The sequence below is a fragment of the Equus quagga genome, chromosome 6 (assembly GCF_021613505.1).
Source record: "Equus quagga isolate Etosha38 chromosome 6, UCLA_HA_Equagga_1.0, whole genome shotgun sequence".
Classification (NCBI taxonomy): Eukaryota; Metazoa; Chordata; class Mammalia; order Perissodactyla; family Equidae; genus Equus; species Equus quagga.
In genome coordinates, this window is record NC_060272.1 from 115126223 (window position 1) to 115148062 (window position 21840).

At 34.9% G+C, this 21840-nt stretch overlaps 1 protein-coding gene across 6 annotated transcripts in view; it reads right to left on the minus strand.

Annotated features, from left to right (window-relative positions):
- The window catches only part of NFIB (nuclear factor I B), a 223381-nt gene that overhangs the window by 42327 nt on the left and 159214 nt on the right, over positions 1–21840 (minus strand). For all 6 annotated transcript variants that reach the window (XM_046664353.1, XM_046664351.1, XM_046664350.1 and 3 more), the window contains exons 5-6: positions 21512–21632; positions 18298–18416 (exon numbers count right to left, since the gene is read on the minus strand). In XM_046664353.1, the coding sequence (XP_046520309.1) occupies positions 18298–18416; positions 21512–21632 (240 nt within the window). The remainder of the gene's footprint in view (positions 1–18297; positions 18417–21511; positions 21633–21840) is intronic.

Genomic DNA, 21840 nt, shown 5'->3' on the forward strand with positions numbered 1-21840 from the left:
GTTCCCAAGAGAGGAAACGGTCCAAAGAAGGAGGGCATAAAACGTGCAAGTAGCACAAATAGTCTGCGGAGTGGTGAAGTCCAGAGATGAAGGAGGGAGCAAGTAGCTGGCAGGACCCACACAATCAGGGGCCATGGACTCTGTGTATAAATGTCTGAACGCTTACCCTGATGGGGGAATGTTACTGATGGGCAAAATATGATCACATTTACAGTTTAGCACAATCTCTCCAGAAACTACACGGTGGATGAATTAGCCGAAATAGAGACAGCAATCATGAAGACCACTTAAGAAGTTGGATTAATTAATACATTCATTCCATAAATACTTATTGAAGGCCTAATTTATACCAGACACTGTGCTAGTTGCTGGGGACACACTGGTGAACTAGATTTTTTTTCAGCCTCTATAAAACTTAAAATCTAGTGAGGGGATACAGACAAGTTAAAAAGGAATTATAAAACAGTGTAAAAAGTGCTATGATAGGAAAAGTACTCAGGGCTGCATTCATTCTTTCATTCATTCATTCCACAAATATTTTATACTGCCAAAATGTAGATCATGAGAGTTTGAAATAAGAGTGGAGACAGAGCTAATGCAATAGATACTTCAACAGAACTAATGCAATAAAATTAATAACTGATGCAGAAGGTCATCATCTTGGGTGACTAGATTATACCACGCAGTTAGGTGGAATAGAGAATTCAGGAGGAAACTCCAGCTGGTAGGAGAGAGGTGCCCTACTTTCAACACCTTGAGTAATGTTGATTTTATGGAGGCTTATAAATTTACACTAAAATGTTCCAAAAATCATATGAGCTATAAAATTTACATTTCATTATCAAAAATTTTGAATGTAGACAGAACAGCAATGGATTCTCATGTACTCATCACCTAGCTTCATCAACTATCAACTCACAGCCAATCTTCTTCCATCTTTACCCCATCGACACTCTGTCCTCCTATATTCCTTTGAAGCAAATCCCAGACATCATACAATTTCACCTATAAATATTTCAGTTTGTATCTCTAAAAAAAAGGAATTTTTATTAAAAGAAAAAAAACCCCAAAACTTTAATCACAATAAAATATATATACAATTTGCAGTTTTAATTAAGCAGGGCTTTTTTTTTTTTTTTGGACATGAGAAAATGACTTCATGGTTCCATTAAGATAAGAAACTAGTTATCATTATGTCTTACCATTTGGAAAGTTACCTAAGTTCTGGTAAAGGCATTGAATAAGATTAAATATGTGTCTTCAGCACACTGGTACGTAAAGAATGGGTATGCTACTGTAAAGACAGCAGACATCACAGTCTACAAAAGTGGCAGCTGCTTTTGGAGCCATAAGCTACGGTTGTCCCTAAACTATCAGAACCTTGGTGAGTCAGTGAGGCAAATCAGTGTCTTTCTATCTTTCTCGAAAAGAAAAAACCAAGGAAATAAATTATTAATGAAACCACGGCAATTAATGCCACTACAAAAAGAGAGAGAAAATTTTAAAACCCTTTAAAAAATAGACAAAGGACATTCATTTCAGCTAAGTTACCTTCAAACTGCCAAAAAATAATCCTTAATTTCATTTAACAGCTATGTGATTTTAAAAGGTAATACTACAAATATAGGTTTTGGCCTGCTCGAAGTTAATCCCAGACAAACAGATAAAGAACCTCTATTCCATCCCTCACTTTACAGATGATGTAATAAGTTTCCAATCCAAATTTTTAATTTCAAATTAACTCAGGAAAAGAAACTGGTTACTTTCTACTGACCCTCTTATGCTTTACCTGTGCTTAAGTATAAATGTAAATGAAAATGAACCTGTGTAAATTAATCTCTGAAGACTCCATAATAGAAATAATAAAGCAGACGTTGTACATCATTTAAAAACAATTCAGTATGACTAGAGCTTGGGAAGCAAAATGAGTGTCATTCTAGTTATGTCATTTGTGGAGAAGATGATTCAATCAAGCTTACTGCAACTACTGTAACTATTTCCAAATTTTCATTAAACCCAGCCAAATTCACATGAGTCTCTTTTTGTAAAGGGCACATAAATCAAGGGTGTTTATAGAGAACTTCAAGAATATAGGTGATTATTATCATTATGTTTTACCATTTGAAAAGTGACCTGAGCTCTGGTAAAGGCATCGAATAAAACTAAAAATGTGTTTTCACAATTATATAATTTTTGAGAAACGAAGCCTTTGTATTTTCTTAGTCAAAATCATACACTTGGCCTTACAGGTCATTACTATAGGGCCATTCATTTTTCTGGGTCTCTCTAGGCACGCAAAGAATAATCATGGTAACTTCATGTTCAGAACACACAGAGGAATCATAGAGGCCAACACAGCAGAAACAAAATAAAATTCACTCTTCAAGTTGTAAAAGGGACCACAAATTTTCTCCTCCTTAACCAACAAACTTACAATAGGAAAAATAAGAATGGGAAGGTCTGTCTGCCATATTGAAACGATTTTCTTTAGAAACAGATAAAAAATGGTAGTATTAGAAAGTAGGCTTAACTGCCTTTGTTTTCCCATGAAATGAAATTAATTTGGGGCCCACTAATCGATAAAGATATACTGGTACACAGCATGTGCAAGGCACTATGCCGAGCCCTTTTTCCCCTCAAAGAAAAAAAAAAAGCAACTCTGGGTTGAAGAGGGAATAAAAATAAAAGGTCAATTATCTGGGAGAAATAAGGGTAGAGTTTCTAGCTATTATATTTTAGTCAGGAATCAAACTAGCATTGTTTTGATTTTAAATTTTTTTTGAATGTCTGCAGTCTAATAGACCTCATGCCAAACTGGAAAATGATATCGTTTCTATTTTTAATGCTCTCATGTGCTACAGAAAATGTTTGAGGACTGAATATATAGGAGAGATGGTTTTAAGTGACCTTTCTGTGGAGAAATACGACTGTCATGCTTTTCACAATCCATTGTTCCTCAAGCAGGAAGAATGATACATAAAAAGATTAAGTTGAAAATAAGATGAATAATAATAAAGCTGAATAATATATAAATATGTAAGTTGAATAATACTATATACATAATAATGCATAAATTGAATAATACATGAAATAAAGAAGTTACAGAGAGAAGCAAGATGAGAAAAGGATTAGCTGGTGTCTCTATTGGTGGGAAGGAGTCAAGAGTTGCTGGTGGCTGATGAGAAACAGGCAAAGGCCAGTGAGGTCTTGCAATCAAAGGAATTTACATTTGATTTAGAAAGTAAAAATTTATAAATAAACTCATTTCTGAAGGGAAAAACTTTCCAAAAGCTCTATTTTCTTTCTGTTCTTGCAGCGCCCATTAGGGCCTTTACACTTGACAGTCGGTCCTCTGTATCCGCGGGTTCCGCATCTTTGGATTCAACCAACCCGGAATGTAAACATAGTACACAATCCGCGGATGTTTAACCCGTGGATTCAGAGGGCCGACTAGAGGACTCGAGCATCTGCCGATTTTGGTATCTGCGGGGGAAGGGGGGGTTCTGGAATCAATCCCCTCCACGTCTCCTGGATACTGAGGGATGACTGCACCTCCCCCGGCTGAATCAAGATTTCTTATCTAGTCTCCTCCCCCGGGGCCTTCTTCATTGCGGCTTATTATAAAAACAGTAGTTGGAATCATCTCTTTCAAACACCATCTTCCTCATTTAAGATCTACCATGGTACTACATTTTTAAGATAACTTTTTCCTTATCATTCCATTTTTGAAACTTCAGCTAAGCTAATTTGCTTATGGCCTCCTGGGGGAGGAGGGAGGCAGGAAGAATGTGTTTCTAACTCTGTGCCTTTCCTTACATATGACACTCCCTTCAGCTAGAATATTACGTCTCTCTATCCTCTTCTTCCATCTATAGAATGATATTTCATCCATTGAACCAACTTGATTTCTTTTCTCCTTAAGTAATTCTCCCTAGGAACTTTGGAGATCAAGATTTCCTTAATGATCTGGTGTTTGTATCTCACATGACTTATGGCTTTTTCATTATTATTTTGCACTTGTTCTATCTATAGCATATATACATCTCTTTTTTAAGTTAACTAATGGCTTACCTCCTACAGAAGATGATAACATGTAGAGGCTGGAAGAACATACTACTCAGGAAGAGAATTTTTAAAAAGGATCGAAAGAAGGTAGAAGAGGCAGAGAAGGCATTGTGTGTAGGGAGTTTATTTTAGAATCTCTTGCATGTGAAAGAAGCAGGGAAATAATAACTAGCAGGGTAAGATGAGCGAAATAACCATAGTAAATCTTAAAATGCATGTTGCATGAATGCACACTGCCAGACGAGAAGTAATCGAACGTAAAGTGGAGAGAGAAAACAGAATCAGTGACTGAATTTCCAATAAGTGTGAGGAGCCAGGACAAGGCATAAAGTTCAAGATGTTAAACAAGACCACTGGCTTCCTGTCCTGGTGATGCAGACAGTTCAGCAGAGAGGACTGACACTACCGAATAATTGCAATTGTGATCATGTTAGATTGTAGAAAGGATTCTTTTTAATGACAGAAGATCAGAGAGGCTAATCCATAAAAAAGAAAGAAACAGTCACATCGACAGTGTCATTCTCCAGTGTCTACACCTATGTTTAGGTTTATAATTAGACAATAGTTATGGTTTCAGAAACCAATTTGTATAGTTAAATACATAATAAAAGATCAAAAATGTAAGAAAAAGTTCAAGTAGCCTACTCATATAAGCTAAGTTGGTTCATTTAGACTTAAGCACACCTTTAAAGAGGTATTTTGCAAAATCAAGTTATTGTATAATTTTTACTAGATCTACTCTAATTTTTGTTGGCACTGTGACACATATACATCCTAAGCCCTGATGTGTCATTCATTTCACAGCATCACTTCAAAGAGATAAAGGCTTAAGCAAATAAAGAGTTAGATCAGCTCATCTCCCAACAAGGTAATTTCATCTACAAAGGAAGAGCGTTGCTGTGAAACACAGCGTATGTACTCGACTCATCGGCAGCTTGCACAAATGGTGCTCCAGATGTATATCTGTTCAAGTCAGCCCAAGGCAACAATTTTGATCAATTCTAATGTGATAAAATGCTGCAGGGAAAGTGTGCAGAAACGTGTTTACGTCAGCCCTTAATTAAACTGTTGTTCACTTCCAAAGAACCTTAGGAAACACTAATGAGACATGAGTTTTGGCAATTTCTTCATCAAAGCAAAGACCCCTTCCTCAGTCTGTAGCAGCCTGTCATCCAAGTCGCTCCTGGGATAAATGTCACATGGCACTCCCATCAGTTAGCCACCTGTTAGTAGAACTTCCCTGAAGTCAACTAGTGATCTAGGGCAAGCTCAAACAGTCACCTTAACACCTGCCTGTCTGGGACACCTGCTCCTTCCTCACATAGAGTAGAGCAATATGTTAGCTTTTCCAATATGCTTGAGTAGATCAAGGTTACAAATCAGATTTCTATCACCTACATAGAAAACACATCATTTTCTTTTTTGCCAAAAAAAATTCCTATTCTTCTTCACTATAACGACACTTATGGTTACAACTATTTCAAATCAATTATGTAAGGGCGCACAAGAATTCTTGAATTATGGGAAGCTATTATTTTCAGCACAGCATAATCGTAAATTAAAATATATTAACTGTGCCATTCCTGTGATTTGGAAAAACATACTTCTCTCTAGCTAACAAAAAAGCAAGTTGCCTCAAAATCTTTGAATAGTCCAATCCTTTTCCACATTCCTAAGTTGTCTTTCTTATTTACACACCATGCTTGTGAGGAAGCCTAAATGAGCCCTCTAGGTACATGTCACCGTTTGCCGGCTTCTTTTATTTTCCAGTATTTAACTTTAAGGTATGTTTTATTACTAAGTACTTAAAAAGCTATTATCATTGTTAAAAATGTTTTTTTATTTTTTAAGTTGTTAAGCTGCTGAACAGATGTTACAGGATTCTATTTTGCAGAGGAAAACTCAAGGTGCAATGAAAGCAGTAGGGGAACTTCTGTTAACTTCGACCTTTTGGTATGAGTGTGATACAGACCAATGAGGCAGAGGCCCGTGTGGGAACCTTGGGCTTAGCGAGGTTCCAATGCCTGGGATTTGACAAGCTTATATGCCATTGACAAGTCTTATGAAGTTAATACCCCTCAGGGTTTTCCATATTTCTTTATTTTTTACAGGTTTTAGACTTCCATAGAAGAGAGTTTTTTTAGAGAGTTTTACAGATTTACCAAAACTCTGGCTACAGAAAATCTCTTCAGAGACCAAACTCACTGTTGCACGGAGGCAAAGGTGGTCAATACATCCATTATTCCATTGAAACCACGTCAAACAACACAAAACACAGAGTGAAAATGAACTTTACCTAAACTGGGGGATTTCTGCTTTCCATTAAAATGTTGGGGTGGAAGCTGGAAGACGACATGAAAAAGGAATGGACCATCTGTGTAAAATAATAACGCTATTTATAATAAATGAGAAGCCTCCAAATCTAGTGTGTGGGACGATTTCAGGAGCTGGAAATCTGATACTTTTACTTCAGGCCATAAATCCAGAGGCAGTCCTGAGACAAGGAAACAGCTTGGGCCCTGTGCCCAGAGGACAAGGAGAAGGCAGGGAAGCTGACTCTGCCAACTGAATGCTAAGAGACCAAGGTTTCTCTTCCTCTGTTTTGCCTTGGGGTAAATCATGTTGAGGAGAGGAAAGTTTGGAGGTTATTTATAACTATATAAATGCTGCAATTATCAAGCCTAGAAGATCCTAGCCCAAAGCCTTGATGTACTTATTTCTATAGTTTCCCTGTGGAGAACCAGGCTGGTCCTCATAAAAAGTTTTACTTGCAGGTAAAGGACTGATGGTGGGGAAGTGCCCTGAGGGAGTATGTCCTGGAGGAGGAAGAAAGGAGAGAGACCAAGCAGGCTATGCCTACTTACTTGAAAGCTTTGCATAATCCCTGAGGTACTATCTCCATTTCCCCATCTCCTTCACAATAAAATGAAGCTATCCGGCTCAGGGAAAGAAAAGATGAGATGTGATGCTTGATGGTTTAAATGAAACATAAATGACAAAAAAGAGGTGCATGGTAGAGACACAAGGCCATAGAGACACTGCTCTTTAAAATACTTCAGAGGACATGCTTCAAAATTGCTTACAGAGCCAGTTCTACATTTAAATATTATGGATATGACAGTGGAGTCAAACCAACCACTCAGGCACTGCAAGTGGGAATGTAAACTGATAAGACTTTTCTGGATTCTGTATCAATATTTATCAAAAGCCTTAGAAATTGACATAACATTTAACTCAGTAATTCTACAGTAGGAATGTATTTATTCCTTTAACAAAATTTCATTGAGCATCTACTCGGTGACTTGGTGCCAGGCAGTATACTAGGTACCGAGGACAGTGAATAGAATTAGACAAGAGCAAGACAATCAGATTTAAGCACAAAGATGTGCATGCGATGATGTTCACTGTATCTTTATTTATTAGATAAAAACTTGGAAGCGACCGGAACATCCATAGGCAGAGCAGACATTTAAAAACTTATAGTATAGTCAAAGGGTGGCCTTTTATGCAGCCATGATAAAGTGGAAATTGAATGACATGATAAAATGCCACTGATATTATAAATGAAAACAAGAAAAGAAAATAATTTACAAAACAGCATCTATTACATGAACCCAATTTAGTTAAAAAAAATACATAGAGTATGTAGGAAATGCATAGAAAAAATATATAGAAAATAGTCTGGCACATAATATAGTCAAATAGTGACACGAATTCCCTCTATGTGATAGGATTACAAGTAATTTTTATTTTCTTATTTACATTTGACAGGTTTTTTTGCAAATCTCCAACAAATAATTTTTACTTTTATAATAAAAAATGATAAAAAAACATATTTTGGGGGGAAAAATACTGCCTGTAGCTTCACAGAGTATTATAAATAGCTCCTAATGATGAGCGGATCTTGTTACTGTGTCAAACACTAGACTTTTGGAAGGAAACGTCTCATTGGTCTTAGGTATTAGGCAACATTTTGGATGTTGCCAAAATGTAAAATGAAATGCATAAATGTAACATTTGCAGTTTAGTTGGCTAAAGGCAAAACAATGTATTTCTGAGAATACAAATGAAGAAAGAGAAGATGTGTCTGTCTGTTTCTAAGGACTCTTCTAGATGTAAAATTTTTTGGTTGTGTGGCAAATGTGAATAAGTCCTTCCCACACACTCCAAGTTAACAAAAAGCTCTGAATGTTATGACAAGACATATGGACTTCATCCCACTACAGTAGTTTGATGATGATGCCAGATGATTCAAAAAATAATTAGCTGCCATGTTAAGAAAGTATCTCCATATATATATATATTCACATTTCTCACACTCTAAGATAACTGTGGAAAAACAGCAAGCTACATTAAGAGGAGATATCACCTTCAATTAGATCTCTCAATTGTTCTTTTAAATGAAACCAGTTCTTTTTAAAAAGAGAATATATGGTAGTCTTCTTGTTAAGCAAATGAAAATTCGTACTTCAAGCACTGAGTTATTGAATCTTAACTACACTTGAGCATATTACCGTATTCTTCAGCAACTGAAAACATTTTCTGATAGTTCAAGTCTCTCTCTCTAGTATATTTCAAGCCAAGCAGAGTAGGTAGCGTGTTACTACAAGTCTCCATTTATCACATCTCTATAACAAAAAGTCTCCAGGCTACACCTACACCCAATACAAAGTGAAAGCTCAAACCCCTTTGAAGCTCACAAACACCTTCCTGAGACATTAAAAAAAAAAAAATCCTTTGAATAATGAACAACAGTGCTAAAAGAGTGGATACTGAATACATGAAAACTGCTTCTTAAAAACACTTCAAAATGCTTTTGTCCATTAAGTAATTTAACAGACAATGATAAAGTGCCTTGAATAATGTCAGAAAACCTAATTTGAAAGGAGGAAAAACACCAAACAATTATGCAGGATTTGGAGTATATTTCAGTCACTTATTAAATACTGGCATAGGTAAGGAGCTGCTCATCCCCATGCCTCTGGGGAGACCTCTCGGCTGTAGAGGCTTATTAGTGTTAAGCATCTGTGAGCCATGGACTATAAAATAAAATCAATACCATAACCTTAACTGTAAAAGTCAGAAAGATACTGGAAGAGTTCTAATTTAACAAGATTACAGATGAGTTTTTAGAGGAGAACATTTGGGGAAAAGCCATGCATTTAGAAACATTTATGCTACAAGACGTCTCAAGGTTTCTGTTGTTACTAATGCTGTTATTATCCACACTGGTAATGGTTAGGGTTGATTTAACTGATGTGTTACTTTAGTGGATTTACAGGAAAGTCCTAGAAATGATCTGGAACTTATTTCAAATAAAATCATTAAACTGAGGTAGTAAACTAATTGCTTAGGAACAATTATGATTTGATGTGGTTCAGTGTGGTAGAGAAAACAATCATGAAAATTTTAAGGTCGTCAGTTCAGCAGCTCAATGCAAACACGATTACTCTGTACAATATTCCATTTCTTTTAATGGAAAAGTAGTCAAAACTGGTATAAATTGTAGTGTTTAAGTTCAACCTAAATCTATATTTTTCCTCTAACAAATGTAAATGAAGTAAAAAAGAACATTCTGTCAATGAAATTACTATGATGGCATATTTATTATCCTAATGGTTTTAGAAATCACGTGAAATTGATCAGTAACAAAACCTCTATTTAGTAATGGACCAATTACATTTGTGAGATAATGTCAATGAAACAGAATATTGTCACAGGATAATGGTCTCCTATTGCTACATCCCTAGTCACTTAGAGAAAATAAATGTTGCCGTCTGGCTGAGTCATTTATTTTCAAAGTAGGAGACAGTGATCCCATAACAAGGTTCTGTTATAATAACTCAATCTCTATCAATCATTTGTTGTACCAGAATGGTGCAGGATAGGACACGTATTTGTAAGAACTGCACATTCCTAAGGTATAAGGCAAACATGGTGCCTCCAAGTACATAAACAGCCTGATTATTGCTATTCAGTGAGAGTATGGAAAATAAACATTTAAAAAATAATTTAAGAAATAGAAAACTTTCTGAATTTTCAAAAAGATCCATGTTAATGAAAGCTTAAAGACTCAAGTACTAAAGATCTAACAATTCTTTGACTCCAATTAATTTAAAATCTAGAATGGGGGAACATGAAGGAACCTTATTATCCAACTTTGTTATTTTACAGATGAGAAAGCTCGAAGTTTACTGAAATTAAGTGATTTGTCTGAAGCCACACCATTTTCCAAATCGCCATTATAGTGCTCTAGGCAGAAGGCAAAATATTAGAAGAGAACTAAAAGAAAAAATATATATGACAATACATAATTATTTTTATATTTTGACATATATAGCTTATTTTAAACCGGATGCATGTCACACACCTCTACTAAAGACATTCTAGACTTCAGGATTTATTAACAATATTTTATTAGTAAGTGGAAAAGAGATTCTTAACCTGAGTCCAGCCCAAGGACTGCACTCATGAATCCCGGGAGTCCATAAACCCTTCTGAAATTATGTGCATTTATCTGTATTGAAGTTTCATGTGTTAGGAAAAAAAAAACTGTAATACAGGCTTTGTAACTAGTTTACAAAATCATAAATGTACTATCACAACGCCCTGTCTGGAAGGCAGTGTACGCAGTAACAATGAGCACAGGTTCTGCAGCTAAACAGACAAGGACTCCCATTCCACCTCTGCTACTTATTGTCTGTGGCATCTACATCAAATTTCCTAATCACTGTAGAGATCAGCTTAATGCGCTGTAAAATGGGTTTTTAAATACAGTTGAAAAGCAAAAATATATGTAAAGTCTTAACCCAGACCTGAAAGGTACTAAGTGCCCCATGAATAGGAGCCACAAATGGCAGGAGGGTCTGGTTCTCCTCATTTACATGTATTTGTTGGACAAAAATTTTAAGTTCATATGGTTTCTGCAATAAATAAATGATATTTAAAAAATAAACCAGTTAATATAAAAATAATTGATATAGAAAAGTAGTTGATAAAACTATTATAGGCTACAAAGAGGCTGAAAATATAAATATGGTATATGGACTGTTTTGGATCTTCTTTTAAACAATATATTAGATATTCTAAGGAATTTGAACATGAATTCTATATTAGATTCTATTAAGAAATAATGGTTATATTTGTTAAATTGATAATGATATTGTGGCTGTGTTTAAAAAAGTCATTGTCTGTTAGAAACACTTATAAGTATTTACAAGTAAAATGACATGATGTCTAGGCTTTACTTTAAACATTTCAAAAAAGTGGGAGGTATTAAATGAAACAAGATTGGCAACATATTGATAACAGTTAAAGCTTGGTAATGGTACCTGGAGGTTCACTTTATGAATTTCTCTAGTTTCAATATTTTCCATAACAAAAAGCCTTTAAAAACTTTTAAAAATAATACTTAAAGATTCAATTCAAACCAGCTCTTCTTCACATTTATCCATCAAGAGTACTTATATCTCCAATGTTTTTTACTTCAAAAACTTTTACTGGCACTACTATTAAGAGTTTGATTTTTTACAAAGAAGACATACATTTTACCATTTTAAATTTTGTTTTGTCAATTCTTACAGAATCCTAAAAACTCATAAATTCACTTCTATTCTCCCATTCTAGTTCTACAAGCTTCTAACAGAATCTTCCATGAAGCACCCTAGGAAAATTGTTCATCTGTCGAGACTTGTTAGCCAGTCTTCAAATTCTCCTAGTCCATTTCTCCTTACATAAGCTAGTTTACATATTGATTCTCCAGGTGGATTGAAGGATAACAGAAAAGAAAAAATCAGCCTTTAAGAGAAGATAGGCTCTGCTATTAATTATGTGGACACTTTGGACAAGGCAGCCTCTCTGATCCTAAGATTGCTTAGCTGTAAAATCAGGAGCTTGGACTACATCTTGCTAAGGGTTCTAATGATCTGTGATCTCTCCCTGAAAAATCAATTTCTTACTATAGACAATATTAGTAGTATGATAACTCAAAATAAACTGGCTTTCCAAACTACTTCACAATAAATTTCAACATGAAATCAATGTGTGAAAGGCTACAAAATAAAACCTTTTACCATCCCAAGAAACTTTACAGAGCACACTAATGTACTAAAGTACACTGTCTCTCGTGGGTTTTCCACTTTCCTATTTTAGTCTGTGTTCCATCAATCTAGAGAGCTAGTATTAAACAGCAAGTTATTTTTTCAAACTAATTATCCATTGTGGTTTTTCTCCCAAATGTTATATTTTCAAACCATTTAAGGCTCTCGAGCACAGAAATATGAATACAACGTTCCCCTATTAAGTAGTATTGACCCTTCTAACATATTCACAGGTTTGCCCCATCCAAAATGCTCTTCCTGACTAGAATACATGAAAGGAGCACAAACATCTGTTAATTAGCAGGCAACTAAGGAATTCTAATGAAAGTCTTGACCAACAATTTATTGTCTTCCTCTCTGTTGAAAAGATGCTCATGTTGTGATTTCTCAGCTACAGCAGTGTAGCTGCAGCGAATGAAACACACCATGGTGGAGGCATCCCAGAGTCTGTTCTCCAATGGTCTGAGGGCACACCAGGTTCACTTCAAGTTCTGTAAGACCTGTACATTCCTGACTTTCGATATTTTCAATAAGAAGCAGCTAAACAAAGAAACTTAAAAATTGTGCTTAAACATTAAATTCAAACCACCTATTCCCATTTATCCATCCAAAGCACTTGTATGTTTGATTTTTGCCTGGTTCAAAATTTGATATTTGACATTTAATCCTTGTGATACAAACGCTAGGAATGTAAGGAACTGTTGGTGTTCTATCCCCAAGGGGAGCTTAAAATCTCTTCCAGGAAGATAACTAAGCTGTTTGTCCTGCCATTTTCTAGAACTTCATTTAACGTTAATGACTCCCAGACAGCAGTGATTCAGTTCTTCCTGAAAGCTTTTCACTCACTCACTCAGCTCCCACAACTCTAGAGAAATCTTGAGATTCTATCATTTGTCTGACTGTAGTCTGGGTTAGAGCACTGTTTTCCAAAGTTTGAACCTACGATTAATCCTCTCCATAGATTCCTGGATGGGAAAAAAAAGGTTCTGAAGTCAGAAACTTAATAAACATATTCAGTCAATATCCACTTCTGGATATTCACATTCTTGGCAAACAGTAGTATACCAGATATTCTACAACTTCATTCATGAATGAAAACGTCTAAATTTTTGTTAAAACAGACTTTTCCAAAATTACTTGAAAGCTCTTGTATCCAGTATATCTATTAACATTCCTTAAACACACATTAAGAAGTGCTGGTCTCTGATTCCATTCTATCATACGTTACCATACTCTTACTTACTGTTATTTATTTCTTTTGCTTTATTGAACTCATGACACTAAGCTGGCATTCTTACTCTCTAGCTCCAGTGTTCCCTTGAGCCCTTTTGCTTAATTCATTGGATATTTAATACTGTATCCTCACAGAACTCTATAAAATGCACATTGAAATTTAGCACAACATTTATGACTATATTACTAACGAGAACATTTGCAAAACTATCACAAATAAATCTCTAGGGCTTGGAAATATATTACAACATCAAAAAGACTAGCTGAAGAGACTTATTTAAATGACAGAACTGTAAATTTAAAAGAAAATTGCAATTTTTAGTTCCTACAGCAACCAGAACACAAGGTCTAAATATTGCCTATTTGAGAGTCCAGTATAAATTTTTAAACTACTCTTAAAGTTGTAATTACACACCAATACACCACTAAGTAGTGCTAGTTTTTGCAAACATACCAATTTATTGATTTTTGTGTACAGATTTCCTTCTCACAGTGCTTAAAAGTAAGCTAGTTCTTAGGCATGGAAACAGTCCCCTCATAATCTGGTTTATATTATTTATTCTCTGTGAAGCACCTTTTTTCATAAATAGTAAAAAAATATTTTTCTGTTCAGCAGGTCAAGTGCTGCAAATTTAATTTATTCATATTTGTGTGCCCAATGCCTAGAAAAATTCCTGGCAAAATAGACATTTGATAAATGTTAATTGAGTCCAATTATCTCAAATTCTAAATGTGTAAGAATAAAATTTTACTGCATAAAATGTCTTTTTGAATTTACATTTTATCTAAGATTACAAGTTGTTTAAATACTCGCCAGACTAGAAGCTGTTAAAATTTTCCATTTAGAAACCCCAGCTGTATATTACAAATATATTTACCATTTCACTAAATGTCTATTAAACAGTGTTTTAAGAGTTTTATATTCAGACTTAGATGAATCAGCAACTATCAGAATGGCAATGGCAAAGTGATATTGATAAAGAATTGTTTCAAACGTTCAAGCATAATTATTAGCACTATTAGTCTGTTAAGTTCCTGGGCATTGAAGAACAACTAGTATTTGGTTTCATGAAAGTAACTCGAATTAGAGGAAAAAGCAAGACCTGTCTCTTACTTGCCCTCTTATCAGAAGTTACAAAGGATTGCTCTAATGATTTCAAGAAAAGTACATCAACTAGGAATGAGTCTGAATTGACTCAGAAAAAAATTAAGGTAGACAAGATCTAAGATGGAATTTTGGGAGGGTAAGAGTTGGAATAAAAGAAATTTTCAACCTGCACATTGATAAGCTAACCTGGTTCTGTTAATTTAAGCATTTAAATCTAAAATGATGGAAAACATTAACCAAAAAAGAAAGTTTTCAACAGAGGTGGACACGGTCAGAAGTTTAAGACAAAGGAACTTATAGAAGAGACTAAACGAAAAATATTCTGGAATCTAGGAAAGAAACGTGACAGTGGCTCCACAGCCCTCTTAGTGGCCCAGATTTCTTTTTTGTTCCCTTCTCTATGTATAAAAGAGAATAAAGTAAAAATATAAAAATTAAATAATTTAGATGCTGACAAATTTAATTTCCGTCACTATTCATCAGAAGAAATTTAAGCAAATTATATAGATTCCTACAAAATGTTTAATATTATAAAATAATGTTCATTTTAAAATGTTCATGTCTATATTCTGCAAAATTAAAAAATGCAACTCTTTTATGGTCAGGAAATTCTTACTGTTTTGTGTTTTGAAAAGACACAAAGATATACTTAGTTAAGCTTCTAATGTGCTACAGTAAAAATACTTTTTTCATTAAATTATTAAAAATTACATGAACATTTATTATTTCATGAATCTAGATTTTGTACTAAAATTTTGCCTAATTTCTTTTTAAAATAAAATGAGTATAATAACTTGGTCACATTATATCCTTTATTCTTGCCTGCTTGGAATAAATCTCAATGGTTTAGGTTGGTGTTTCCGAATAGAAAGGAAAGTAGAATGCCACATATTGTGCATAATTTTGTTATCTTTGATTCTCATATTTCAAAAATCAGTTTTGCTAAGGGCTATGGCAAGACCAAATTTTAATGCAAAGTCAACACTAACAGAATAAGGCATATCCAAAGGAAATAATTAATAGTAAATTTTAAACATTTCTGTCAATTATAAACACAAGTATATTTTAATCAACCAATAAGTAGTTACTGAGTATCAATTAGTGCAGGGCTTTGTGGAAAAACAAGTATAGGACATACTATAGCCATCACAAATATTGGTGCTCAATATGCCCTTAGAAAACTTCCTCATGACAGGCAAGTATGTCTAAAGAACATGTGAAGACAGACAAGAACGACCGCGGGGCATTTTATTTTGCAAATTTAAAAAAAGCAATTTTCTAAGAACAAAAGGACTGCATTTGGCTTAGCAAATTTATAAAGATAGTACCGTACTGCCCTCATTTTTTCATTGTAGTTGAAGCCTTCTTCCTACAATGGCTTATTGTGCACGTTACAAAGTCTTCAGGGTCTTCAGAATTAAAGTGACAGAGTTTTTTTTAAGCACACTTGAGAATGGATCATTCTTCCTTACTCTTAACATAATGTGCCTTTACAGACTTCTCCAATAATTCCAGTCATCTTGACAAAAGAAAATCACCAAGACAATACAATGATTTTACAAAGAGAAAGAATGACAGTTTCCCTTCTACTTTTCAAAAATGTTTTATAATATGATTTGAGATTGGTTTTATTCAATAGGCTGCAAGAGGAACCAATTCTTACAAAGTGACACCCTCTATAATAAAGAACACCTACACTTTTGAACAACATATCCATTCCCACACATTCACAATGTTATTATTACTACCATTAGAATCTTTTCCAGAATAATTTTCTGACGGGGAAAATACGGCTTTGTTTAGAATAAACTGACAATGTCAGTAAAACAAGCAATAAAATACAAAGGGTTGAGGGTTTTGTTTTTATTCTCACTTCTGCAAGTTACGTGAAAGTCCATATTATTTCTTGCCTTCACTAATGAGACTGGTGTTCTGTCAATCAATGGTTCATTTATCCCACAAATATTTATTGTGCCCCTACTATGCACCAAGTGTTGTACATGGTTACTAGGCACTGTTTACCATAGTAGCCCAAACAGATAAAGTCTCTGACCTTACAGTGTAGGCAGATTTAGACAATTAATCCCATAAGTAAACACGTAATATATTATGAACACAATGAGGAACAACACTAGATGTGAAGAGAGAAATAGAGTAGGACCTGATTTTGTCCCCAGTTTACGCTGGGACCTGAAAGATGACAAAGAACTTGCCAGATAAAGAGTTATAAGAGGAGCACTCCAGAGGACATGGCTTAGGTCTTGGGTTTTTGCATTCCCAAATCTAAACAAAGCAGGGAGCTCAGTGCAAAAAGAAGAAAGAGTGAGCACCCCCTGAGGCTGGAGCGGTGGTCGGAGGCCAGACAAGAAAACAGGGCCTCTTGGTCGTATCAGGGAATTCTGATTTCTCCTAAGAGGAATGGGAAGTTCCTGAAGGCTCTGAAGCAGGAGAGTGATATGATGTTATTATGTTCTAGAGAGATGATTTCATCTACTCCCAGAAGAACAGATTGGGGAAGGTGTCCTCAGAGCGAAAACTGTCTTTCTGAGAACAGCTGACTTTCAAGTCCTTCCTTAAAATGACCGCTGTCACCTTCCACATGCACAGTGCCCAGGCACACAGCCCACACAGCCATTCTGAAACTTACTTCCCCACCTCGGCACTTGCCTATACTTTTGTCTCTGCCCACACTGTCCCCTTCTTTACTAGTTAAAATGTCCGCACGCTAAAGAAGACCCACCTGACTCCAAGTCCATTCCCTCCAGGAAGACTTTTTCACTGTTCTCTAAACACTATGGCACTCGGTATAGAAATTTGGAACAGCCAAAAAGGAGTCGTGATTAAGGAACTAACTCTGGCTTTAACTGTGAAGCTTCAGAGTTACTTGTCTCCTGGGGTTCCTCAATACACCCCACCCAAGTCATGGGCTGAAAAACACTGATGAAGAGCTCTTTTCTTTTACATTTTTAATAAAATGCAGAACTTGATGTAAAAAACAATTTTCAAATACATTTTTATGTGCTGACGTAAGTCCTATTTGCACATATGCGCAAATACCAACAAAAATTGCAGTTAGCTAATTTTTCTAATTTCCATGCTTAATTATCTCCCTCTCATTGTGGCAAAAAGGCATGAGTAAGTCTGATGAAATATACTTAATTGAATAGACTTTCAGAAGGAAAAATAGCTAGTCTGAATTCAGAAAGCCAAAGAATACCTATTTCTTAAAGTTATAGTTTTCTCCAAAGCTGCCCTACAACTGGGTCATATATTCATCTAGAAAAAGCATAACCAGGCTGACTCAGGCACAGAGTTTCTTGCATTATTTTTATTTCCTGCTTATGTTGTACCTACTTTCAAAAGGAATCATGACTTCCTCTTAAAGGGAACTTTGAGTAACTGGCACCTGAGAACTGCATCAGATTTGGCTCCTCCCTAAAACACCCCACACAGAGGAATGAGCTGATCCAATGGGATCAGAACCTGTGGTTCTGTGGCAATCCAAGCAGCTCATGTAGACAGACCACAGTCAGTCACACTCGTAACTGGGGGTTCTAAAAGATCATTTTGTGTGAAAGAAACAGTCCAGTAAACATGTGAAATACGGGATTTTTGTAATTTAACTTTGACAACATTTGACTAATATTAGCTTAAAAATAATTTTACTGTAATCATTTCGTGAAGAAAACATAACCCATATTGCTTCAATTATAAAATCTTGACTAAATGAAACTTAAGAAATGAACCAACATTTTATTCTAATGTCCACAGAGGCATCTCCTTATTCCTCACCTTGATCTCTTTCATGCCATGTTCGACTTCCAGCAGCTGGTGAATTCGGAGAGGGATAAAAGTCTCCTGTAGGACTTGGTTCCATATTTTCATCTATGGATATAGTTTTGGGTCTTTTGCTGTCAAAATATGACAACAGATATATTAATGGGATTTCTGGGAAGATGTGTAGCATTTGATAATACATAATTTGAGAAGATTCTTTCTGTGGAAATGTCCCTAAACACAAGTAACAGTATCTCAGAATCATTTAGAAATAACGGTGAGTATTCAAGACATCAACAGGAGTAGCAAAAATATTTCTAGCTGTAGATACCATTTGTTATATCATATTATACCTGTACTTGCCTAACAAATACGTTTACTATATTTACCTTTCAAATGTATTTCCAAAGAAATTTCAGAAGTAAAAAGTGAATTCTTAATGTGATGAGTACTAATTTTTAAATTGTTATTAAGATTGCACCTGACTCTATTGCTAATATTGATAATTATTATCAATATTAATAACATTCCTTTGTATAGCACTTGCCGTTAACAATGTAATCCCTTCAGAGTAATTCGATGATAAGGCAATGGAGTACAGTGGAACACGAGCTTTGGTGGTCTAGCATCAGATCTTACTAGGCCACTTGCTACTTCTGAACAGTAAGCTCTTTAACCTTTCTAAACTCAGTTTAATCATCTGTAAAATGGAAATAATAAAACCTAGTTCAAAGGGGAATGTTGAGAGGACTAAATGAGTTATTAAATATAAAGCTCTTAGTTAAGTGGCTGGCATTTAGAAGATACTTATTAAATAGTAGTTATTATTAGCAAAGCTATAATTAATAATATTAAAAAATTTAACAGTACTCTACTGATTTTAAACTATTTCATATATTCTTCTTTACTTTTTCTTTAAAAATCTGGTTATTGATCCTTTATTCTTAAGATCAACCATGAAAATCAGTCCATTGCCAAATCAAATCAATGACCATACTTTTTTTTGCTGAGGAAGATCTGTCCTTAGCTAACATCTGTTGCCAATCTTCCTCTACTTTATATATAGGTCACTGCCACAACATGGCTGATGAGTGGTGTAGGTCCGCACCCAGGATCAGAACCCTCGAACCCAGGCCACTGAAGCGGAGCATGCCAAACTTAACCACTACACCATGGCCAGCCCCGAAACAGCATACTTTTAAAATAGTACGTTTTGAGAGAGAAAACATAGCTTATCTCAATAATTAAGAAAAGCAACCATTTAGAGCAGATTTTTATGGCACATGTCATATTGCTTAATATACTGCTTTCATATATCCCCACCAATACCCTATTAAACAGTTAATTATAACTATGAAAACAGATATTTCTTCCTCCAATTAAAACAAAATTTTTATTTGCATCTATGCAGGTAAAAACTAAAAAGATATCTTCTGAATTAACTTTATGCAGTGATAATAAATGTAAAAGATTTCAGAGTTGGAATTGACCTCAGAAGTCATATACATAAATCAATCCTCCCTTTTTTACAAGTGGGGAGACAAATTTAGAGAAATTCAGTGAAATTGCCCAGGGCAAGTTAATGGAAGTAGTCCAACCAAAGTAAGGACTCTGACTTCCAAGACTGTGTTCTTTCTACTGCACTGTTTCCAAACCCTGGAAGCATGTGTATGTCTGAGGTATATTTATAGATATACTTGTGATTAATATTTGACTCACAACTCCCAGAATATTAACATGATGTAGAAGATGGCAACCTCTCATCCATGTTAAATCACAGTGAGAGCAAACAACAGTTGTTCGGTTTCACCCTAAAGTATCCTAAGTTAGAACTTTGGTTTGTTCAACCATCCTTTAATCCAATTCTCCCATCTGTGAGTCAGCAGTAAAGATGGATGGAAAACTTGAAATGAGGAAGAAAAAGATTTTCCTAAAGTAACAGAGAAATGTTTTTTAAACCTTTTTTATTTTGAATGGTATAGCATCGGATACCAAATGATTTTGAGGAAAGGTTTGTGGTGACAACATACCAATCCATCAGATAAAAGAAAAAATTACTATCCATGTTTCAAATTTAGGAAAACTAAAGCATTTTTAAGACCTCACCATGTCATAGACAATTTTAGTGCTAATAAATGCAATTATCTAGGTATGCAATCTAACTATGTGAAAATATAGTTTGATCATAAATGATATGAAATTGAACTTAGCTTACAGACATAGTAAGGTGCATAGCCCCATAATCAAATCAAATGCAGTTAATTTTCGTTATTGATAATAGCATAGGAAAATAATTACCCAGATATTCTTTTATTTTTAAAAAGTCGGTATTATAAAATGTCTGTTATGCTCTTATATTTGATCATGGCTATGTTGAATGCTCTAGAAATAAGATGGGTCTTCATATATTGAAGATCCAACTCAAAAAAAAAATAACAAAGCTATAATATTTATTCATCTTGCCTTCTCATTAACTCAGTTCTCTTCTATCATTCTATAATAGTGGAACATATCATCATGAAATTCTATGCACAACTTTCCAAGCTATTTACCCCTCAGTTAAATAGGAAACCTCTCTTTAAACTCCCGTGGGACTAAAAGTTACAATTAGAAGGTCGAGAGAGAAAAATGAGAATGTCAACAGAAAAAAAAAGCCAAGTGGCTCATTCCCAACAAAGACTAGTCAAGCCAAATCTCAGAGCACTAATATTTTCATTGGTAACTGAGAGTTAACTAAAATCTTCAAAGAATATCGACTAATTGAACAACTTGGCAAACTGTGGCCTAGAATAAGACCTTTTACTTTTAAAGTCAAGTAAATGACACATTTTATTTTCCATGTTTCATTATCCCGAGCTTGGATGTGGAATTAGGGTAGAAGTTACCAGGATGGATCAATCATAAACCAGGGACCCCTGCCATGACAACATCATTTTTAAATGTGTCACAAGAATTAGTTAACTTGTTATATCAAAAGAATAGGATAAAAATCATATTGATACATTTTCATAGTTCCCTTGTCCCCACAAAAAGATTTTTTAAAATGCTTTGAACAACAATTACATTTAGTTTTTCAATATCAAAATAAATTTCACCAGGAAAGCTTAAAAATCTGTGTAAAATCTGCAAAAATTCTTGAACTCTTGGCTTTGTTTCCTGTCTCTCTTTACCTACCTACCTACCTATCTGTATATAGACTGACAATAGGGGTAGCTCCCCTTTCAGTTACCTGCTTGGTGGAGAAGACAGCGACCTCTGAAGATTGACCCCCGAGTTCATGTCATGATAGTATGGTTGGCTTGGGATTTCTCCAATTGGGAAGTTGACTCCAGTTCCCTGGGTTATGGGCGCTGAGGAATAAAACAAAAAGAAACATTGGAAATGACATTTACACTTATCATTTCTATTCAACTGTAATAATTTCATGTTTTCCATGCCTCTGGGCAAGGATGAGGAGAACTCTATTGACCTTAAGTTATCCGCTGGGGTCAGACTTGAACACTTCCTCACGACGCCAATGTTCAAATGTTTGGAAACTCGAGGTACTCAGACTATAAT